General features: G+C 38.9%; 1 protein-coding gene across 2 annotated transcripts in view; it reads right to left on the bottom strand.

Annotated features, from left to right (window-relative positions):
* Nucleotides 1-13,164, bottom strand: part of ZBTB24 (zinc finger and BTB domain containing 24) — a 325,243-nt gene extending 312,079 nt beyond the window's left edge. Inside the window, exon 1 of one of the 2 annotated variants that reach the window (XM_044066819.1) lies at nt 12,995-13,164. In XM_044066819.1, coding sequence (XP_043922754.1) covers nt 12,995-13,134 — 140 coding nt within the window. In that variant the 5' untranslated portion in view covers nt 13,135-13,164. The other variant, XM_044066828.1, reaches the window with a different exon arrangement.
* Between the last annotated feature and the right edge of the window lie 5,227 nt (nt 13,165-18,391).

The raw sequence follows: 18,391 nt of genomic DNA, 5'->3' as shown, positions 1-18,391 counted from the left end.
CACTTGTCCAGCTCTAATTATGATAGACTATATTACCTTAGTTAGGTAATAGTAAACTAGTTATATAATTACCAAACTATTAAATTAACAGTTTGGGGAAAAAAATAGTATTTTTTGCCAAACTGTTAATTGTACAGTATGGCAATTACATAAGCCTAAACAAGAAAATCAGAAATCTTGTAAAGTCTTCTAAACGAAACTAAAATCGTAACCCTAGCTAAGGATGATCATAAGCATTCTTTATCTATGTCTGAATTCTAAGAGGGAATGCCCAGCTATCTGCTGAACTGGTTGTAGATGGGATCACTCATAATACACTGGAAGATATCCCTAAACTGCTAGCTGACACATTCAGTGCAAACTTCATCCCCCTTTCCCCACCTACCACATCCCAAAGCCTACCTGACACCAGCCCCCTTCCTAGCATCTCTAGAGAACAGGTCATCTCTGCACTCGCCAAGGCCAACAACACAGCCTCAATGGGACCAGGTAATTTATTTGCATTTATTATTCGTTTACTGGGAAAGTCCGACTGGGACAGAGCCTATTTTCAGCGGAAAGCCAGGGAGAAATGCTGCAGACACATGTCTTTGGAATGTGGGAGGAAACTGGAAAACCTGGAAGAAACCCATGCAAATGCAGGGAAGACATGCAGACAAGCAGAAATGAACCGGAGAACCTCTTGCTGTGAGGTGACAACACTAACCACTGCAGCTAATATCCCAGGTTGTTTACTAAACAAATAATCTAAAACAAGACCTAGCAGACACACCTGCCGTTCTCTTTAATCATAACTTGAGAACTGGCTACATTCCTGTAGAACGGAGAACAGCAACAGTAATCCCCCCCCCCCGCATAAAGGGGGGCATCAACTGACCCTGGGAACTACAGACTTGAGTATAACTTGCCTCATTTGCAAGGCTGTGGAAAGAATTATCACGGACCTTATCAACAAGGACACAAGCAACCTCCAAACACTGGACCCAACCTAATGTGACTTTGTTAAAGGTAGGTCATGCTTATTAAATCTAGTGGATTTCTCTGAGAATGTCACTAAACCATGAACGAAGGTATGACAGCGCAGACAGCCTATCTCAACCTTGCCACGGTTTTTGATGCAATTCCCCTCTGGCGTCGTTGAGAAAATCTCTCCTAGATAGGGATTGACCATTATGTTACTAGATGGGTAGCCAAACTGCTCACTGACAAAACACACACTGTCAAAATTAGTGACTTCATCTCCACCAGTAGACCCGTCACCAGTGGAGTACCACAGGGGTCTGTGCCGAGTCCCTTACTGTTTGACATCTATTTCTCAGAAGTCCAGGCCAAAGTAGATGGCTTTTGGTTCACCAAGTTCACTGATGATTGCAAACTGAGAGCAATCATGCAGTCCTCCAACAATATCAACATTTTACAAGAAGGGCTAACGCAGACAAATGATTGGTGCCAAAGCCATGGTCTAATACTAAATGCATTATTATTTCCTTTGGCAAAATGGAATTCCCTACAAATTACAATACTGACAGCACCCCCCCTGAGTTCCAACCCAATGGTGTGAGACTTGGGAACACAGGTTGACAGCAATCTGAACTTTGACCACCAAGTTTCCACAGTGGTAAGGAAGGCCTTCTATGTAGCTCACCTCATAAGTAAGGGCATAGCATTCAAGTCAATTCATGTTACAACTCCACTGTACTCGAGACCCTCATCAGACCACTAACAGAGTATAATGCACCCTTTTCCATGTACCTCACCACACAGACAAGCATCCAGAAAGGCTGTCTCATCTGCATAGTCAGAGTATGCACTGCATACTTCAGTAATCTAGTACCCGTCTCTGTGCCCACGTTTCTCAAGTGCAAGTTTGCTTGCGAGTTTTTTTTATAGTAGAGGGGTGATGATATAATTGGAAATCGTTTGGCTTGTACTTGTCACAAACACTCTGTGACAGACTTGCTGCCATTCTACTGATCACCTATAAATTTAAAAATGCAAATGGGGGAGCATAAACTTGATAATAGCAGACTGATACATTGCCACTTACAAGCAATACAGAGTAGAAACTGATGAGTGTTAAAATTATTCCATCAGTAGTTGTAATTAGAGTCACATAGGCACTTCATCAGCTGATTGGCTGGTACCAAGATGACATCTGGTGTCTCTGCAGCTCCTCCTACAGAACAGGTGAGAGCTGAAAGGAGTTAAAACATTGAAGAGAGAAATCAGCAGCCACCTGGGAGAAGCATTAAAAAACTTTGAACATGAGTTGCTATGTAACAAAAGGAAAAATATTTGGAAAACTCTGTTCATAAGAAAAACCTTGCTGCACTATGAAGTACAAATTTGAATTATTTTTTAATTCAGTTTCTGATACTGATGCACAATACCCGTTGTGGTGGTGTTGCGGTAGCGTTGTCGCCTCACAGTAAGACGCTGTCCGGTTCAATTTTCAGCTAGAGCGTCTTCTGCATGGAGACATGCATGAATGGGCGTACCTTCGTTGAAGGTTGTGCGTCAGGGCTGGTAACTCAGCACGTAAAAATCAACTACCAATCATTAGCAGACCGGAGTTCCGCTGTGGCGACCCCTAAACGGGAAAAGCCGAAAGACACAACAACAACATACTGATGCACAATCATGGAACATAGCAATGGTGATTGTACATCAGTAAATCATGCAGAATATCAGCCTTGTATTAGACGCTGGCTCTGCAAAGAAGCAGCTGTGTATTTTTTTTTTTTTTTTTTGACTGTTTTGTGGTTTACATTAATCATATCCGAGTTTAAATGCATGCGCAGAATTGTTTTTTGAGTTAGCATTGAGGTAGCAGCCAGGCAGTAGCACAAATGTCTGATGCATTAGAGGAATGCAGTTTAGCATTTTAAATATAAATGAAGTGTGTAATACTTTGTCACTTTTTGGATACTGAGAGGCTGGCTGTGGGCCTCAGGCTGCCATCCACGTTGCCTGTATTGTAATCTGGCACTGCATATGAATGCAAATCAGTGCCTAAAATATGACTTTGAATGTTAATTGGTGTCTGAAAATGGTCCTTTAATATCTGGAGGACAATTACTTAAACTGATGTTCATTTTCAAAATTAGATGTTGAGGAATGTTGAGTACTTATACAGGTATCAACAGTTAGGTTTACTGAGTAAACACAGAGGTTTCAAGGTTCAGGTTTCTTTAATAAACATGCAGTTAAGAAACTAATAGTGCTAGAACCTATTTTTTTATGCTCTTTATTGCCTCCCAAAAGTATATTATCACATCTCCCCTGTGTATGAGGACTCTTTGTAATTTGTGAGTAGATTTATTAATAACTTATTTGATAAAGTTTTACAGCTACTTCCTACATAACATAATCTAGCTACATAATTCTACAACATTTAATAGAAAAACTGGTAAATGGGCATGTTTTGGGTTACTTTGGATGTCACAAGTCTCTGCACGAATATTAACCACAACAGTTTGTTTTGAGGCAGGAAGGCATTTATTTCATAGGTGACTGTCTACAAGTCAGCATTTTTATTCACATTATTTTTGTCTCCGGACCTCGACTCCTTTTCTTGCAATAGGAACCTAAACTCCCTCCTTTTTTACCCTGCTTACAATAAATTAATTTGGGCCACCAGGTGGCAGACTTGTCCCTTCCAGGCCTTGAAGCCTTCTGACCTGTACTAAACCTTTGCTATATACTGTTTATCCACAGACTTGCTACTAAACTGCAGCCCATAACATCTATTTATTTTTATGGTTAGCTCTCACACACCCTCCAAATAGCTCTATTATCTACCCTTTTAACTTTATTCCAGTATTTAGGGTTACCTACCTACTGTAATCCCTGCTTCAACTGATTGTTCTTTTCAGCTCCTTACCTCTCTTTGCCCTGTGGGCTCACTCCACTCCCCTAGCCCCAATTTCCACTCACTCCTACTGCTCCTAAGCTTATACATCCTCACCACACCCTCTTCCTCTCCAATCCAATCACAACAGTCATCTTGTTAACATTCTACATGCACCTCTCTCTAATCATCCCTAGTATAACTCCTCCCCTTTAAAGAACACCAGTAAGCTTATTAGTCACTATGCAAACACGACCTTTCCAAATCCAACTAAGGCTCCTAATCATTGTCTTTCTTCTACTTTCTCTAACAGCAACCTACCTGCTAACCTCATATGAACAGTCAAAATATTTATAGCTGAACTTCCCTAATGCACAAACAAGTACTATATCTCTAATTAACTCCCCAGAATACATAAATATAACATCTTTACCTAGCTATTTACCTGCTAAATATCAGACTGACCCATATCAAATAAAACTATGTAAAATCTAAAAAACCTCTTCATCATTACTTTAACCTCCACAATCCCTTAAACAAACTATTACACCTCTCCTTACAAGATGGGGACATTCATCCTAACCCAGGACCAGGGCAAAAAACAAGCACAGAACCACAAATTTATGTTCCCGCTACCCCAAATATCCCATCTAAATCTCTCAACTCACTCTATATAGCTCACCTCAATATTCACAGCATAAATAATAAAATTGCCCATCTCCATGCTCTCCTGGATGTTCATTATTTGATATACTTTGTTTAACAGAAACATGGCTAAAACCCACTACACAAGATGTTGAAATTATTCCATCTGGGTACAACATCTTGAGACAAGACCGCAAAGTAAAAAAGGAGGGGGTGTTGCTATCCTCTATAAAGAAGAGCTACAAATATCTATACTAGATCTTGGTTACTCTTCTGAAAACAATGCTGAAATCATTAGCACCAAACTTCAACATAATCCCAGCAAATCCCTAAATATAACATGCATCTACTTGCCCCCTGGTAACACCACCACCACTCTGGAAGGTATCCTTGCTGAACTCTCCACAAAAATTCCCCAAGAGACAATAATTCTTGGAGACTTTAATATAAATTGGAAGGAATCACCAACCTCCCATATTAACCTTAATGGCTTCTCATAAACAATTAACTCCCCAACCAGAATTAATAAACCCAATAACAAAGAATCCATCCTAGACCGGATTCTAATAAATAATCACCAACAACTCTATAATGTAGGGACCCTCCCTGACGATGTAAGTGACCATTCTCTCACTTACATAAACAGGCAAAGGTCGAGCTCACACAACCCAACCATATATAAAACAATAAGAAGCAACAGAAACTTTAACCCCAATAACGTCCAAGCTGAACTAAAAGAATGTGATAGGTAAAATACCTCCCACTTGACGAAGCAACAAACTACTTTAACTCAAAATTCTTAACAATACTTAACCACCATGCACCAAAGCATTCCATCAAAATTAAATCTAAACCCGTTCCATGGCTTACAAAGTAAACCAGGCAAAAATTCAACAGAGAAATAAAGTTTGGGCACTATGGAGAACAACTAAAAACCCCATAGACCAAATAACAATTCAAGCAAAAAAAGAAATGAGACTAAGAAAGCTATACTTGAAGATAAAAAAAAACTTTTACTTCCACCTCCAACAGACCAACCAAAATAATCCACAAAAGTTCTGGGCTAGCATAAACAGACTACTTCAACCAGGCCAGGCCAATCTGCAACACCACCCCCTATAGGATCAAATTCTGACAATCCAAAGCAAACTGCTAATGCTTTTAATACCTTCTTCACTGAGACCATCCAGACACTTGCTAATCAACTAACAGCCGATAGCTCTGCCCATCCAACCAATACTACTAACTCTCTCTCCCAACTTCCCTCATCTGCAACCTCTTAAGTAAACTAAAACCTACTACCCACTCAGCTGACCAGCTACCTGCTGAATACCTGCAAAAGGCAGCCAAAGTCATAGCTTATCCTGTATCGTTGCTGATAAATAGAACCATACAAGAAAGCACTATTCCCATCATCTGGAAAATCTCCTACATTATCCCCCTACACAAGGGAGGAAACTCCAGAGAATATTCTACCTATTGTCCCATAGCTCTACTTTTTCCATTAGCTAAAATAACGGAAAAGTGCATCCACAGACAGTTACTAGACCACCTACTCCAGAACAATTTACTGTCCAAATCCCAACATGGCTTCAGGCCTTTCCACAGTACAACAACTGCACTCCTATCCTTCACTGACAGCATCAATAAAAACCGTAATAACAATCTTCTCTCTTCAGCACTTTTCATCGACCTTTCAAAAGCATTCGACATGGTCAACCACCACTTACTTCTCAATATTCTAAAATCCTTCTCTCTGGACACAAAGACTATAAAATGGTTCCAGTCCTCCTACCTTGATAATAGACAGCAGGCAGTGCTATGGGACAACAACCACTCATTACATCTCCCAGTTACCCTAGGTGTTCCTCATGGCTCTATATTGGGCATCCTCCTTTTCTCAATATTTATCAATGACCTCAACCTAGCTATTCCTTTAACTAACTGTGTATTAATCTGCTCAGCTAAATCTCAATCCCAACTACAGACTCTAACTCAGTGTTCAATAAAACAGAAAATTGGTTTCTACAACGCTGCCTCCTTTTGAAGCCCCCCCCTCCCAAAAAAAAAAACTCATCCTCTTCACTCCTACCCGTAAATCACTCCCAATGAACTTTTCAGTCTTATCCAATAATGGTACACTCATATCTCCCGATCCAACAACTAAACTTCTAGGGGTAACCATTGATAACCTGAACTTTGAAACCCCTGAACTTTGAAACCCATAACAATACCATAAAAACTGTCAACAGGAAACTAGGCTCCCTCTATAGGATAAAAACATTTATCTCCCCACTAGCCAGAACCACTATTGCCTATTCCCACCTTATCTCCACACTTCTTTATGCTTCTTCCATATATACTAACTTGTCAAAAAATAACCTTAACAAGCTAGCCAACGCTTACAATAGCATTGCCAGATTTGCTACTGCTTCCTCCTTTAGGACCCATCACTGCCATAATCTGAAACAATTAGGCTGGTTAGAGCTTCTGAATCAGATTCACTTTAAACAACTCACCATTGCGCACAAAACCCTTTTCCAACCTACCAGTACCCCAATACTTGCTAGTCTCATTACCCAATATAAGAACCTTTCAACTTTACGCTCATCTAATAAACTACTTGTATCAACATGTAAATCTAATAACATGGCAGGAGATGCTCTGTTCTCAAACACAGTTGGAAAGTATTGGAACCAACTCCCCCATGAACTTACATCACTGTCTTCATTTACACTTTTTAAACACAATCTGAAACTCTATCTTAAAACCCATTGGTTATGTCCCTGTACAAATCCAGACTAATCTCATACTATATCCCAAATACTCTCTCAAGACCTAATTCCTGCTCTGTGTCTTTTTAGATCAAGGCCTATCCTTGGCAAAAACATATCTTATCCTAATAGGTATTTTAAATTCTCTCTATTTAAATTCTTCTGCATATAATTCTAAGCATCCTACCTAAGGCAGGCAACATGTATTATTTAAACTGTGAGCGTTGCTGAACTGTTGAAACTTGAAGTATGCACTTGTTTAACAATTAATTTCTAGTTACTAATGAAGTCTTGTACATAAAGTCTAAAATATCTTATCTAATGCTTGTAACATGTTTTGTATAAACTGTGAAGATTCCTGAACTGTTTAAAATTTGTAGTATTTAACTGTATAACAACTAGTACCTGCATGTTAGTAGTCTAGTAAGCTCTTGGAGCTTATCTCCCTGGGACTCTACTGAAAATGGACATAAATCCAGTTAGACTATCCTGGTCAACAAATGTAAAATAAACAATAAAATAAAATAAATAAATTGTACAGGAACCCTATAGCCGCCATTGTTGTTTTGCACTGTTCTAGCTACCACCCTCCCCATACTTTTTCTTCCCTCCCTTTTGGGGATCTGATGAGGATGAAATGCACTTTTAGTGTATGTCAAAAGGTTTTGGGGAAAAAACATAATATGGTGGCACTGTTTTCATCTAAAAGTTATAACAGACAGGAAGTCATGAGTGTCTACTAGAAGGCCTATGGAATGGACAGACAAATTGTTCTGTCCAAGATGTCTAGATATGGAGTAATTTGCCTCAGACCTTCTGTACCAACTCAAAACGATGTTTACTGCGTCTTAGAAATGACTTTGTTATACTTTGTCTATATTGCAAAAAGCTTGGAAAATCTTACTAGATTACATTTATTTATTTGAAATTTGATTAACTGGAAAATCTAACTGGCTAGAAGCCCATTTTCAGCTGAGGCTTGGGGGAAAAATCTTCAAATTATTACAAAACATTTTAAGAACAATAATTTTGCAGTCTTCAAGAATAAAACAAAAACATCTGCAGTTTAAATAATTATAGTAAATTAGTCATAAATTGATTAAGAATCACTACAAGTTATATGACAATCATTTAATATTTAGGGAAATTTTAGATGGTTTGTAGAGAAATTAAAGGGAAGTTAGTCTAATACAAACAGGAATTGCAATATGAAGGGAGGGAAAACAGGCTTATGGTATATTTAAAAAGTCAGGGAATAGAATATAAGGAAGTAAATGAAAGGAGAGTAAAGAGGTATAAGGAATGAAAAGATACTTGTTCACATTTAGGGATATAGTTTATACTGACTTTGAGCAAGAACAGAGACAGATTTTAGCTAGGAAGTCTTTCAGAGTGGTTTTGAAAGATGGAAAGGAGTGTACTGACCTGATGGATACAGGTAAGGAGTTCCGGGCCTTAGAAACCTTGTTTGAGTACAGACAATGCCCAGCAGATTTGACAGATTTGTAGGTGGGAGTTTCTGTTCACTGTATCACAATGACGGACTGGAAACAAAGCTGTGTAGAATGTCTTTTAGTGTTGGCTAGGCAGATGGATGCTGGACATTTTGTAGGTGGCAAGATATGTATATGTTAGTTGACAAGGGAGTTCTGAAAGGGGTATTTGCTGCAAATTTAGCAATTTGCTATAACATTGTTCATGTTTTAACTTTTGTGAAACCTGGAGGTTAGTAAGGATGGGAGTGCCATAAAGAAGTGTGGGGAGGAGATAAATATAGTGGCAAGTGTAGTTTTAGTTGCTTCAGTGAGAGGGTTTTGGGCTCTGTAAAACATCCCTAGTTTTTGAGGAGTCTTTCTTATGCAATTTTGTATATCCGGGTGGACTATAAGATTATCATCCACTATCACCCCAATAATATGCTGTGAGAAGTGACTTCAGTGGTTGCATTATTAAGGGAGAGGACTTTAAATTTAGTTTTTTCATGAAAGAGTGATTAAATAGCATTTCATTTCTTTCTACCTGTACTGAATTACATTGGTAACAACCAGTTTGAGACTTTCAGTGAAGATGTCAGGGTTATCAAACCACAGGGGCATATATTGCTCCTGAAATTGGTAGCAGAAATTATCATCCCCTCTGGCACAGTAGTGAACTGTAACAATGAATGTATTATTTAGGCAATGAATTGTTCATATTGTCTAGCTTACATTACGAGGCTGAGAAAGTTTAAGATTCATGAATATGGTAGAGACATGGATGGGTTACCCGAAATTCACTCCTGGGGTGGCACCCATATCCCTCCTGGACAGAGGAAGTCAGTATTAACTACCATAGACCCTTAGCTCTGCAAACTTCACTCACCTAACCACTGACAACTGGGGCAACTCAGGCTAAATATGGCTGGGCTTGTAAAGGCTCTAGGGCCATTAGCCTGGTAACCTTTTATGAACCTATAAAAGTGTGACTGCGAGAAGGGAAGCAGACTTACAGTCTGGTCTCTTTTTTGTGTGTAATGGGTTAAGTAAACTTGCACTAAGCAAGATCACTGTTGTGTTACGTGATTAAAAAATAAATAATAAAAAAAGCTATGACATTATTAACTTGTGCGTGGTACACATTTTTGGGATTGTGACGACCGTGCCCTGGCCCAGCAATCAAGGAGCCTCAATCCTCACCACTAACACCAGGGAGGGCATCTCATATAACAGGAAAGGATAACAAATAAACACAGTAAAGTACAATTTCCTTTAAGTGCACACAGAGATCACAGACAGTCTGGGGCTGGTTGCTCCCTTGCTCTCCAGGTCCTCTACTCGACACTCATTAGACCCATTATAGAGTACAATGCCCCTTTTGGAATGTACCTCACAAGACATCTGCAGCAGTTGGAAAGGCCACAGAAGTACCTCACAAAGAGGATTACTGGCCTCAAACAAATGCCCTACAATGACAGTCTCAAAAAACCTCCAGCTTTATTCCGTAGCATATCGCCTACTCCGAGGTGATCTCTGCCTAACATATAAAGCTATGTCAAACTCAGAGCTGTTGGACATGCTACACCTAAAGAAATCCCAATCCCTCCGAGCTACACACTCTAGGGACCTAAACCTTGTCACCACAATAAACAGGACATGCTGGAGGGATAGATTCCTGTCCCAGAGACTTCCCATACTCTGGAACAGGCTACCCATCTATGTCAAGCAAAGTTCTTCATTAGCACTCTTCAAGAAAAATCTTGATGAGTGGATGAGAAATAGGACATACACCCCGGGGATCACTTCTGTGTCTCTGATTGACAGTGGCAAAGGAAACTAACTTTCTTGGGTGGCGTAAGCCAGGGAACCTTGCTGGCTATGTTTACGTAGGTCCTTGGGCCGATAGCATAGTACCTACCCCTATGAACCCAATAAGACTCCCCACTGGCACAGCTATAGGGTCCAGATCTCAGCCTAGCTGGCAAGCTAACTTCCAGTACCCTCTCTGTCCCACCAGTGCTTCATGTCCCTGCCCAGGTAGCTGACACACAACACACACTTTGAGATAAGTATTTATACAACTTCACAGACACTCCTGGGAAAGGCTGACACAGATTCTCCAGCTGTGCCCCTTTACCCAGACTATACGGTAGTAATTTCTACCACCACCAGCTAATACTTATCAGCTACCCACAGGCCCTTAAAAGGGTGTCCAATTATTACTGTGCAATATTATTATCCAATTGGTAATGTGACTATTCAGTCTAAGGCTTATTAGAGTGGCTTATTACAATAAACTCTATAAATATGCAATGTACTCTAGAGCTTATCTCTACACAAACCAGCCACAGGTAAAGGTTTTTAAAATAATTTAATAATAAATAATTAAAACACAAGACAATACTACTACACCAGAGTGATGTCTAAGAGTTCAGAGATCACACAGAAACTTAAAACAATACAGTAGGAAAGATCGGATATAACAGAAAAAACACTTGTCTAACTTTCTAATCTTTAGCTATTCTTAAGAGAAAACACAGTGCTACAATCCTACGTACATATATATAGAAAATAAGCAGTGCTGGTGTTGATGGTCCAAGACAAAATGCTCCCAGTCTCTCTCTCTGAACAATAGTTTTTAAACTCACTAACAAACATCTTTGCTAGGCCCTCCCAAATTACATAATTTTGACACTTAGTCTGGAGTTCCCAGGGAAAAAGGCTACATTATTTAGCAATCTAACACCTGCTCAGGAAACTACAACAATAAAAGACATTTCACATGTACACTCTAGCAATGATTCTTTCCCGCAGTGGTGGTGCTGCGGTAGCGTTGTCGCCTCACAGTAAGATGCTGTCCGGTTCGATTCTCAGCTAGAGCGTCTTCTGCGTGGAGACATGCGTGAATGGGCATACCTTCGTTTAGGCAATGAATTGTTCATATTGTCTAGCTTACATTACGAGGCTGAGAAAGTTTAAGATTCATGAATATGGTAGAGACATGGATGGGTTACCCGAAATTCACTCCAGGTCTGGTAACTCGGCACGTAAAAATCAACTACCAATCATTAGCCGACCGGAGTTCTGCTGTGGCGACCCCTAACCGGGAAATGCCGAAAGACACTACTACTACTACTCTAGCAAGGATTCTTTAAGTTAAGACAATAGAAAGCACATGTTCAGCCAGCCACTTCGGCACCACTATTTAGATAATTGTAACTTCAAAGAACATTTGAAATGCTTGGCTTAGTTTTCTTTACAGCAGATGCCAATGTTGCAACAATCTTGAAGTTCACATTTTACAGTGCTTTCTTTTATGTAAGAACACAAGCCTGTATTTTACATTTATATACACAAATGATTGAATTATGTATCAAATTCTATTTGACTAGGCTGGCAGCCTTCGCCCATCTTCCCCCAATCTTCACAGGGATAATGTACAGAGATTTTTTGCAAAACAACGAATGAAATAATCAGGACTCGTTTAAGCAGTTGACAAAATGTGAAAGTTGCATTTTCTTGTTTACTACTGCAGACATATAAGGACTTATAAAAGTATTACTCCAGGATCTTAGAGTGAAGTATACTCCTTTGCAATTGCCCCTAATTTTGGATAAGTGACGTGATCTTCAAGATCCACCTGCGCTACACCAATTCAGGCGTATAGGTTTAAATGTATTATGAATGACATCTCTCATATTCCATTATTACGTTAGTACTGGAATCCACATAAAACACGTGGTCCGGGAATTTCCCTACTGGTTTCAGATCTTATGAATGTGCTACCGTCTGAATTACTGGCAACACTCACAAGGCATTTGTGAGACACACATGGCATTACCATTACATTTCTAAACGTAAGCACGTACTCTGTTCTAAATCTATGCAATCCTATTAGTACAGATAGTCGCTAAAAGTAACCCGACTGTACAGCCTGAAGAAAAATAAAAGCATTGTCTCTTTTACTTCACGTACCTGTCCCCAAAGATATTTTATCATAACATTTTTAATGCACCCATACATTGAATCGACCAGCAATAACATTTATACTGCAATGCATACAGATCAACAAGGAAATAATGGGCTCTTTCCGGAGTATGCGTTTACACCTCTAAAAAACTAAACTTTGTAAAGTTCGATGACTAGTTAGTCAGTTACTTACAGTTTGTATGTGCATAGAAACCACACAACACGCCATGTTGAATTTCATTACCATACCATATATTATAAAATAAACCAAATTCTGGTACCTCCCGAACAGAAGCCCGTTCCACATACAGTCCTGTAAACCGCAACGGACCTTCAGGAGCACTGTGCTTACAGCGTCATAAAATATTCCCAAACGGGTCGGCAGTAGAAATACAAATTGAAAGAACCTAGGATAAACCATGGGTGGAACCAATGTAATAGCAGAAGTTTCTACAGGACAACATAAAGTGGGACCCAGAGGACCACTTAATGCACTGCACAAAATTCTTTCAACTATGGAAGTATAGCTGCAGATGAGGAGTTAAACTGTAAAGCATGCCTAATAAAAGAACATTTATAGTAGTATTTATGGGCGCAGCTCTTTAAGAATTTGGGACAAAAGCCTAACATAAAATATTTTAATTATTGGCCTTAAACTTAGAATATGTTTTCGGAAAGATGCAAAGTCTGAAACTCAGATGTCTGCCATTACGTCAGTCTCAAGCCTCAATGATTTGCCTGAAAAATATGAGGAACAGACTAAAACATGAGGCAAAAATCTGAATATTCTGTGCATACCTCAACCTATTAGCGCAAGAAATGTGGACAAAGCCTAAAGTAATTGGGGAGACAAAGGGACAGACTATAAATATTGTTCATAAATTTAGAAAATGTCTAAAATAAGAGCATTTTGTGTTAGTATGCATTTTTTTCTCATGGATATGAAGACTGAAACTCAAACATGTCATTATTTGATGACGTCAATTCTCTGATTTGGCAGAAACGCACACATTTTATGAGAAGTAGGCCAGTAATAAGAGGCAAAAAATCTGAACATTTTGCGAAAATCTGTACAGTTGAGAGCTATTTCTGTGCAACTTAGTATTCTTTTGGGTACTGATCATGCACTGCCTCTATATAGAGATAATGGAGAACACTGGATTGTGCCTAACTGTAGATCCAGAATACCGGGTGATTTCCGTAAGGTAGGAGCAGCTGCATTAAACGGGAGAGCTGCTACGATTTGAATAAGTAGCACCTAACTAAGCATAGTTTGAAAGGTGGTTAGGCCAGTGTGCTATATTATCACCACTAAATAAGGATGACACATGAGTAAAGTGACCGTACATGTTGTTCGTTACGGCAGTATACCGCTCGACCGCTTAGCTCAAGAAATCTGGGCAAAGCCTAAATAATGGGGGGGGGGGGGGGGGGGGCAACATGTAACTATTGCTCTTATAAACTGTTACAATAACAGGGGTTGTGCTAGTATGCATTTTCTAAAGGATATGAAATCTGAAACTCAAGCGTATGTCACTATTTATTGACTTCAGTCCTGTGTTATTTGCCAGAAAACCATACATTTTTTGAGGAACAGACCAAAAAATCCAGATAGCTGAGCGATATGCACGGGAGCCAGTTTAGTCTATAGATGCTGTGACTGTGGATAGTTTATACTAGCAGTGCAGGGCATACCTCTCAACTGCTTCCATACCTCTCAACCTCAGAGCAAGAAATCTGGACAAAGCCATAAATAAAAGTGGGACAAAGGCACAAAAACAGGGATGATTTTTAAATATTGTTCTTACAAATTAGTTGATAGAATAACAGGTTTTGCATTAGCATGAATTTTCTGAAGGGTATAAAGTCTGAAACTCAAATGTCTGTCATTATTTTCTAACTTCAATCTTTAATGATTTGCCATTAATTTGCCAGAAAACCACACATTTATGAAAAACAGAACACAAATATGAGGCAAAAATCTGGACATTCTGAAAATCTGGATAGTTGAGAGGTATGAGTCTGCCTCTGATTTTGGCTCAGCATTTTACTCTGTCCTTCTAAAACTTGATGGATTTTTAGTAAAGGTGATTAATTACAGTAAAAAAAAACAGAATTATTACAACTACAGAATTATTTTACTTCATAAAAAGTAATCTAATTAAAGTCTTCTTGTTCTTTAAGGTTACCAGTGTCTATAATTAAAAAAAAAAAGTCCCTCTCTCTTTAGAGAACATTGTTGCCTCACAGCAAGAGGTTCTCCCGTTTGATTCTCGGCTGGAGTGTGGGGAGTACCTTCTGTGTGGAGTCTGCATGTCCTCCCTGCGGTTGGGTGGGCGTTCGAAAGACATGCATAAATGGGCGTGCCTTCGTTGAAGGTTGAACGTCGAGCTGGCACCTCAGCGTTCGTCAAAATCTACTGCCAATCATGAGCGGACCGGAGTTCCGCTGTGGCATGTAACTATTGCTCTTATAAACTGTTAGAATAACATGTAACTATTGCTCTTATAAACTGTTACAATAACAGGGGTTGTGCTAGTATGCATTTTCTAAAGGATATGAAATCTGAAACTCAAGCGTATGTCACTATTTATTGACTTCAGTCCTGTGTTATTTGCCAGAAAACCATACATTTTTTGAGGAACAGACCAAAAAATCCAGATAGCTGAGCGATATGCACGGGAGCCAGTTTAGTCTATAGATGCTGTGACTGTGGATAGTTTATACTAGCAGTGCAGGGCATACCTCTCAACTGCTTCCATACCTCTCAACCTCAGAGCAAGAAATCTGGACAAAGCCATAAATAAAAGTGGGACAAAGGCACAAAAACAGGGATGATTTTTAAATATTGTTCTTACAAATTAGTTGATAGAATAACAGGTTTTGCATTAGCATGAATTTTCTGAAGGGTATAAAGTCTGAAACTCAAATGTCTGTCATTATTTTCTAACTTCAATCTTTAATGATTTGCCATTAATTTGCCAGAAAACCACACATTTATGAAAAACAGAACACAAATATGAGGCAAAAATCTGGACATTCTGCGAAAATCTGGATAGTTGAGAGGTATGAGTCTGCCTCTGATTTTGGCTCAGCATTTTACTCTGTCCTTCTAAAACTTGATGGATTTTTAGTAAAGGTGATTAATTACAGTAAAAAAAAAAAAAAACAGAATTATTACAACTACAGAATTATTTTACTTCATAAAAAGTAATCTAATTAAAGTCTTCTTGTTCTTTAAGGTTACCAGTGTCTATAATTAAAAAAAAAAAGTCCCTCTCTCTTTAGAGAACATTGTTGCCTCACAGCAAGAGGTTCTCCCGTTTGATTCTCGGCTGGAGTGTGGGGAGTACCTTCTGTGTGGAGTCTGCATGTCCTCCCTGCGGTTGGGTGGGCGTTCGAAAGACATGCATAAATGGGCGTGCCTTCGTTGAAGGTTGAACGTCGAGCTGGCACCTCAGCGTTCGTCAAAATCTACTGCCAATCATGAGCGGACCGGAGTTCCGCTGTGGCATGTAACTATTGCTCTTATAAACTGTTAGAATAACAGGGGTTGTGCTGGTATGCATTTTCTAAAGGATATGAAATCTGAAACTCAAGCGTATGTCGCTATTTATTGACTTCAGTCCTGTGTTATTTGCCAGAAAACCATACATTTTTTGAGGAACAGACCAAAAAATCCAGATAGCTGAGCGATATGCACGGGAGCCAGTTTAGTCTATAGATGCTGTGACTGTGGATAGTTTATACTAGCAGTGCAGGGCATACCTCTCAACTGCTTCCATACCTCTCAACCTCAGAGCAAGAAATCTGGACAAAGCCATAAATAAAAGTGGGACAAAGGCACAAAAACAGGGATGATTTTTAAATATTGTTCTTACAAATTAGTTGATAGAATAACAGGTTTTGCATTAGCATGAATTTTCTGAAGGGTATAAAGTCTGAAACTCAAATGTCTGTCATTATTTTCTAACTTCAATCTTTAATGATTTGCCATTAATTTGCCAGAAAACCACACATTTATGAAAAACAGAACACAAATATGAGGCAAAAATCTGGACATTCTGCGAAAATCTGGATAGTTGAGAGGTATGAGTCTGCCTCTGATTTTGGCTCAGCATTTTACTCTGTCCTTCTAAAACTTGATGGATTTTTAGTAAAGGTGATTAATTACAGTAAAAAAAAAAAAAACAGAATTATTACAACTACAGAATTATTTTACTTCATAAAAAGTAATCTAATTAAAGTCTTCTTGTTCTTTAAGGTTACCAGTGTCTATAATTAAAAAAAAAAAGTCCCTCTCTCTTTAGAGAACATTGTTGCCTCACAGCAAGAGGTTCTCCCGTTTGATTCTCGGCTGGAGTGTGGGGAGTACCTTCTGTGTGGAGTCTGCATGTCCTCCCTGCGGTTGGGTGGGCGTTCGAAAGACATGCATAAATGGGCGTGCCTTCGTTGAAGGTTGAACGTCGAGCTGGCACCTCAGCGTTCGTCAAAATCTACTGCCAATCATGAGCGGACCGGAGTTCCGCTGTGGCGACCCCTAACCGGGAGAAGCCGAAAGACAACAACAACATCACTAATTATAGTTTTTTTCCCCCCGATTCTGGAGGTAAGAGGTTAAGAGCTATGTCTAAGGGGATTCGAAGAGTATATGACCTGACTTGAATAACTTTGGCTGAATTGAATAACGTACACATAAAATATATATATATTGGTAATAAATTCACAGCACTTCTTGAAATTCATTCAGTGGAACAAAATTCCAACTTAAATATCATCAATGAGGGCTGTCCTCAACAAAAGTTTTATTCTCCACCACACCCCCCCTCTTAAGGGATATACCATTTCTTTAAAAAAATGCACTTGCTTGTGTAAGTGGAAAATACTGTAGATGGTAGAAAGAGCAAAATGATGTGCCTTCTTTCAAAAAGGTCTGAACACTGGTAGCATCTGTCAATTTATACTACTACCTTAGCATTCTAATTGTTACACAAAAATTCTGCTGTGGTCCCTTGTTCTCCATTATTACCTTTCTTATAACATAATTGAGCTATGAATTGGCACCACCATTTTAAATGTACACAGCTGGCAAGACACCATATGGGGAATGTTATATAATTCTGGAAACCATGCAGGCAGTGGATGCCTTACAAGTTATACACAATTAATGCAAGTTTGTTATTAAGAAGAGTTTATGATGGGAGCACTTTCAAATCATACATCTAACCTCTTGAAGACAAAATCAGGGACAAATTTTCTTGAAAATCAGAGACATCTGGCTGAAATAAGGGCAGCTGTTTAATATAAATTACACATATTTACAATTAGGCAGAGTTACAGAAACATGCAGGACACAGTTAAATATGATTAGGTCATATAGCTAAATTTACAATAATAAATGTTACTGCCACAGACAAAACTTTTCCCTTGAAACACAGAAAAGCAATGTTACAAATCAAAAGAACTGTAACATAGCCCAGGAATTTCAACTCATTGTCATATTACTTGTTCAGGATAGTTATTTCTTTCTAGTTGCACATTAAACACAATTTGGCCCTGTAGATGAATATAGGACCTAAACATCCATAAAAGCTAAAAAAAAAAAAAAAAAACTTGGAAGTCCTTTAGGTTAGTTTGTGAGCCAAAATTAAGCCTAGCCACTTTCCATTTCAAAGGTG

The sequence above is a fragment of the Protopterus annectens genome, chromosome 1.part0 (genome assembly GCF_019279795.1).
Source record: "Protopterus annectens isolate FY-2018-M chromosome 1.part0, PAN1.0, whole genome shotgun sequence".
Taxonomy (NCBI): Eukaryota; Metazoa; Chordata; order Ceratodontiformes; family Protopteridae; genus Protopterus; species Protopterus annectens.
The sequence above is the reverse complement of the archived record's forward strand: the minus strand, read 5'-3'. Positions and strand labels throughout refer to the sequence as shown.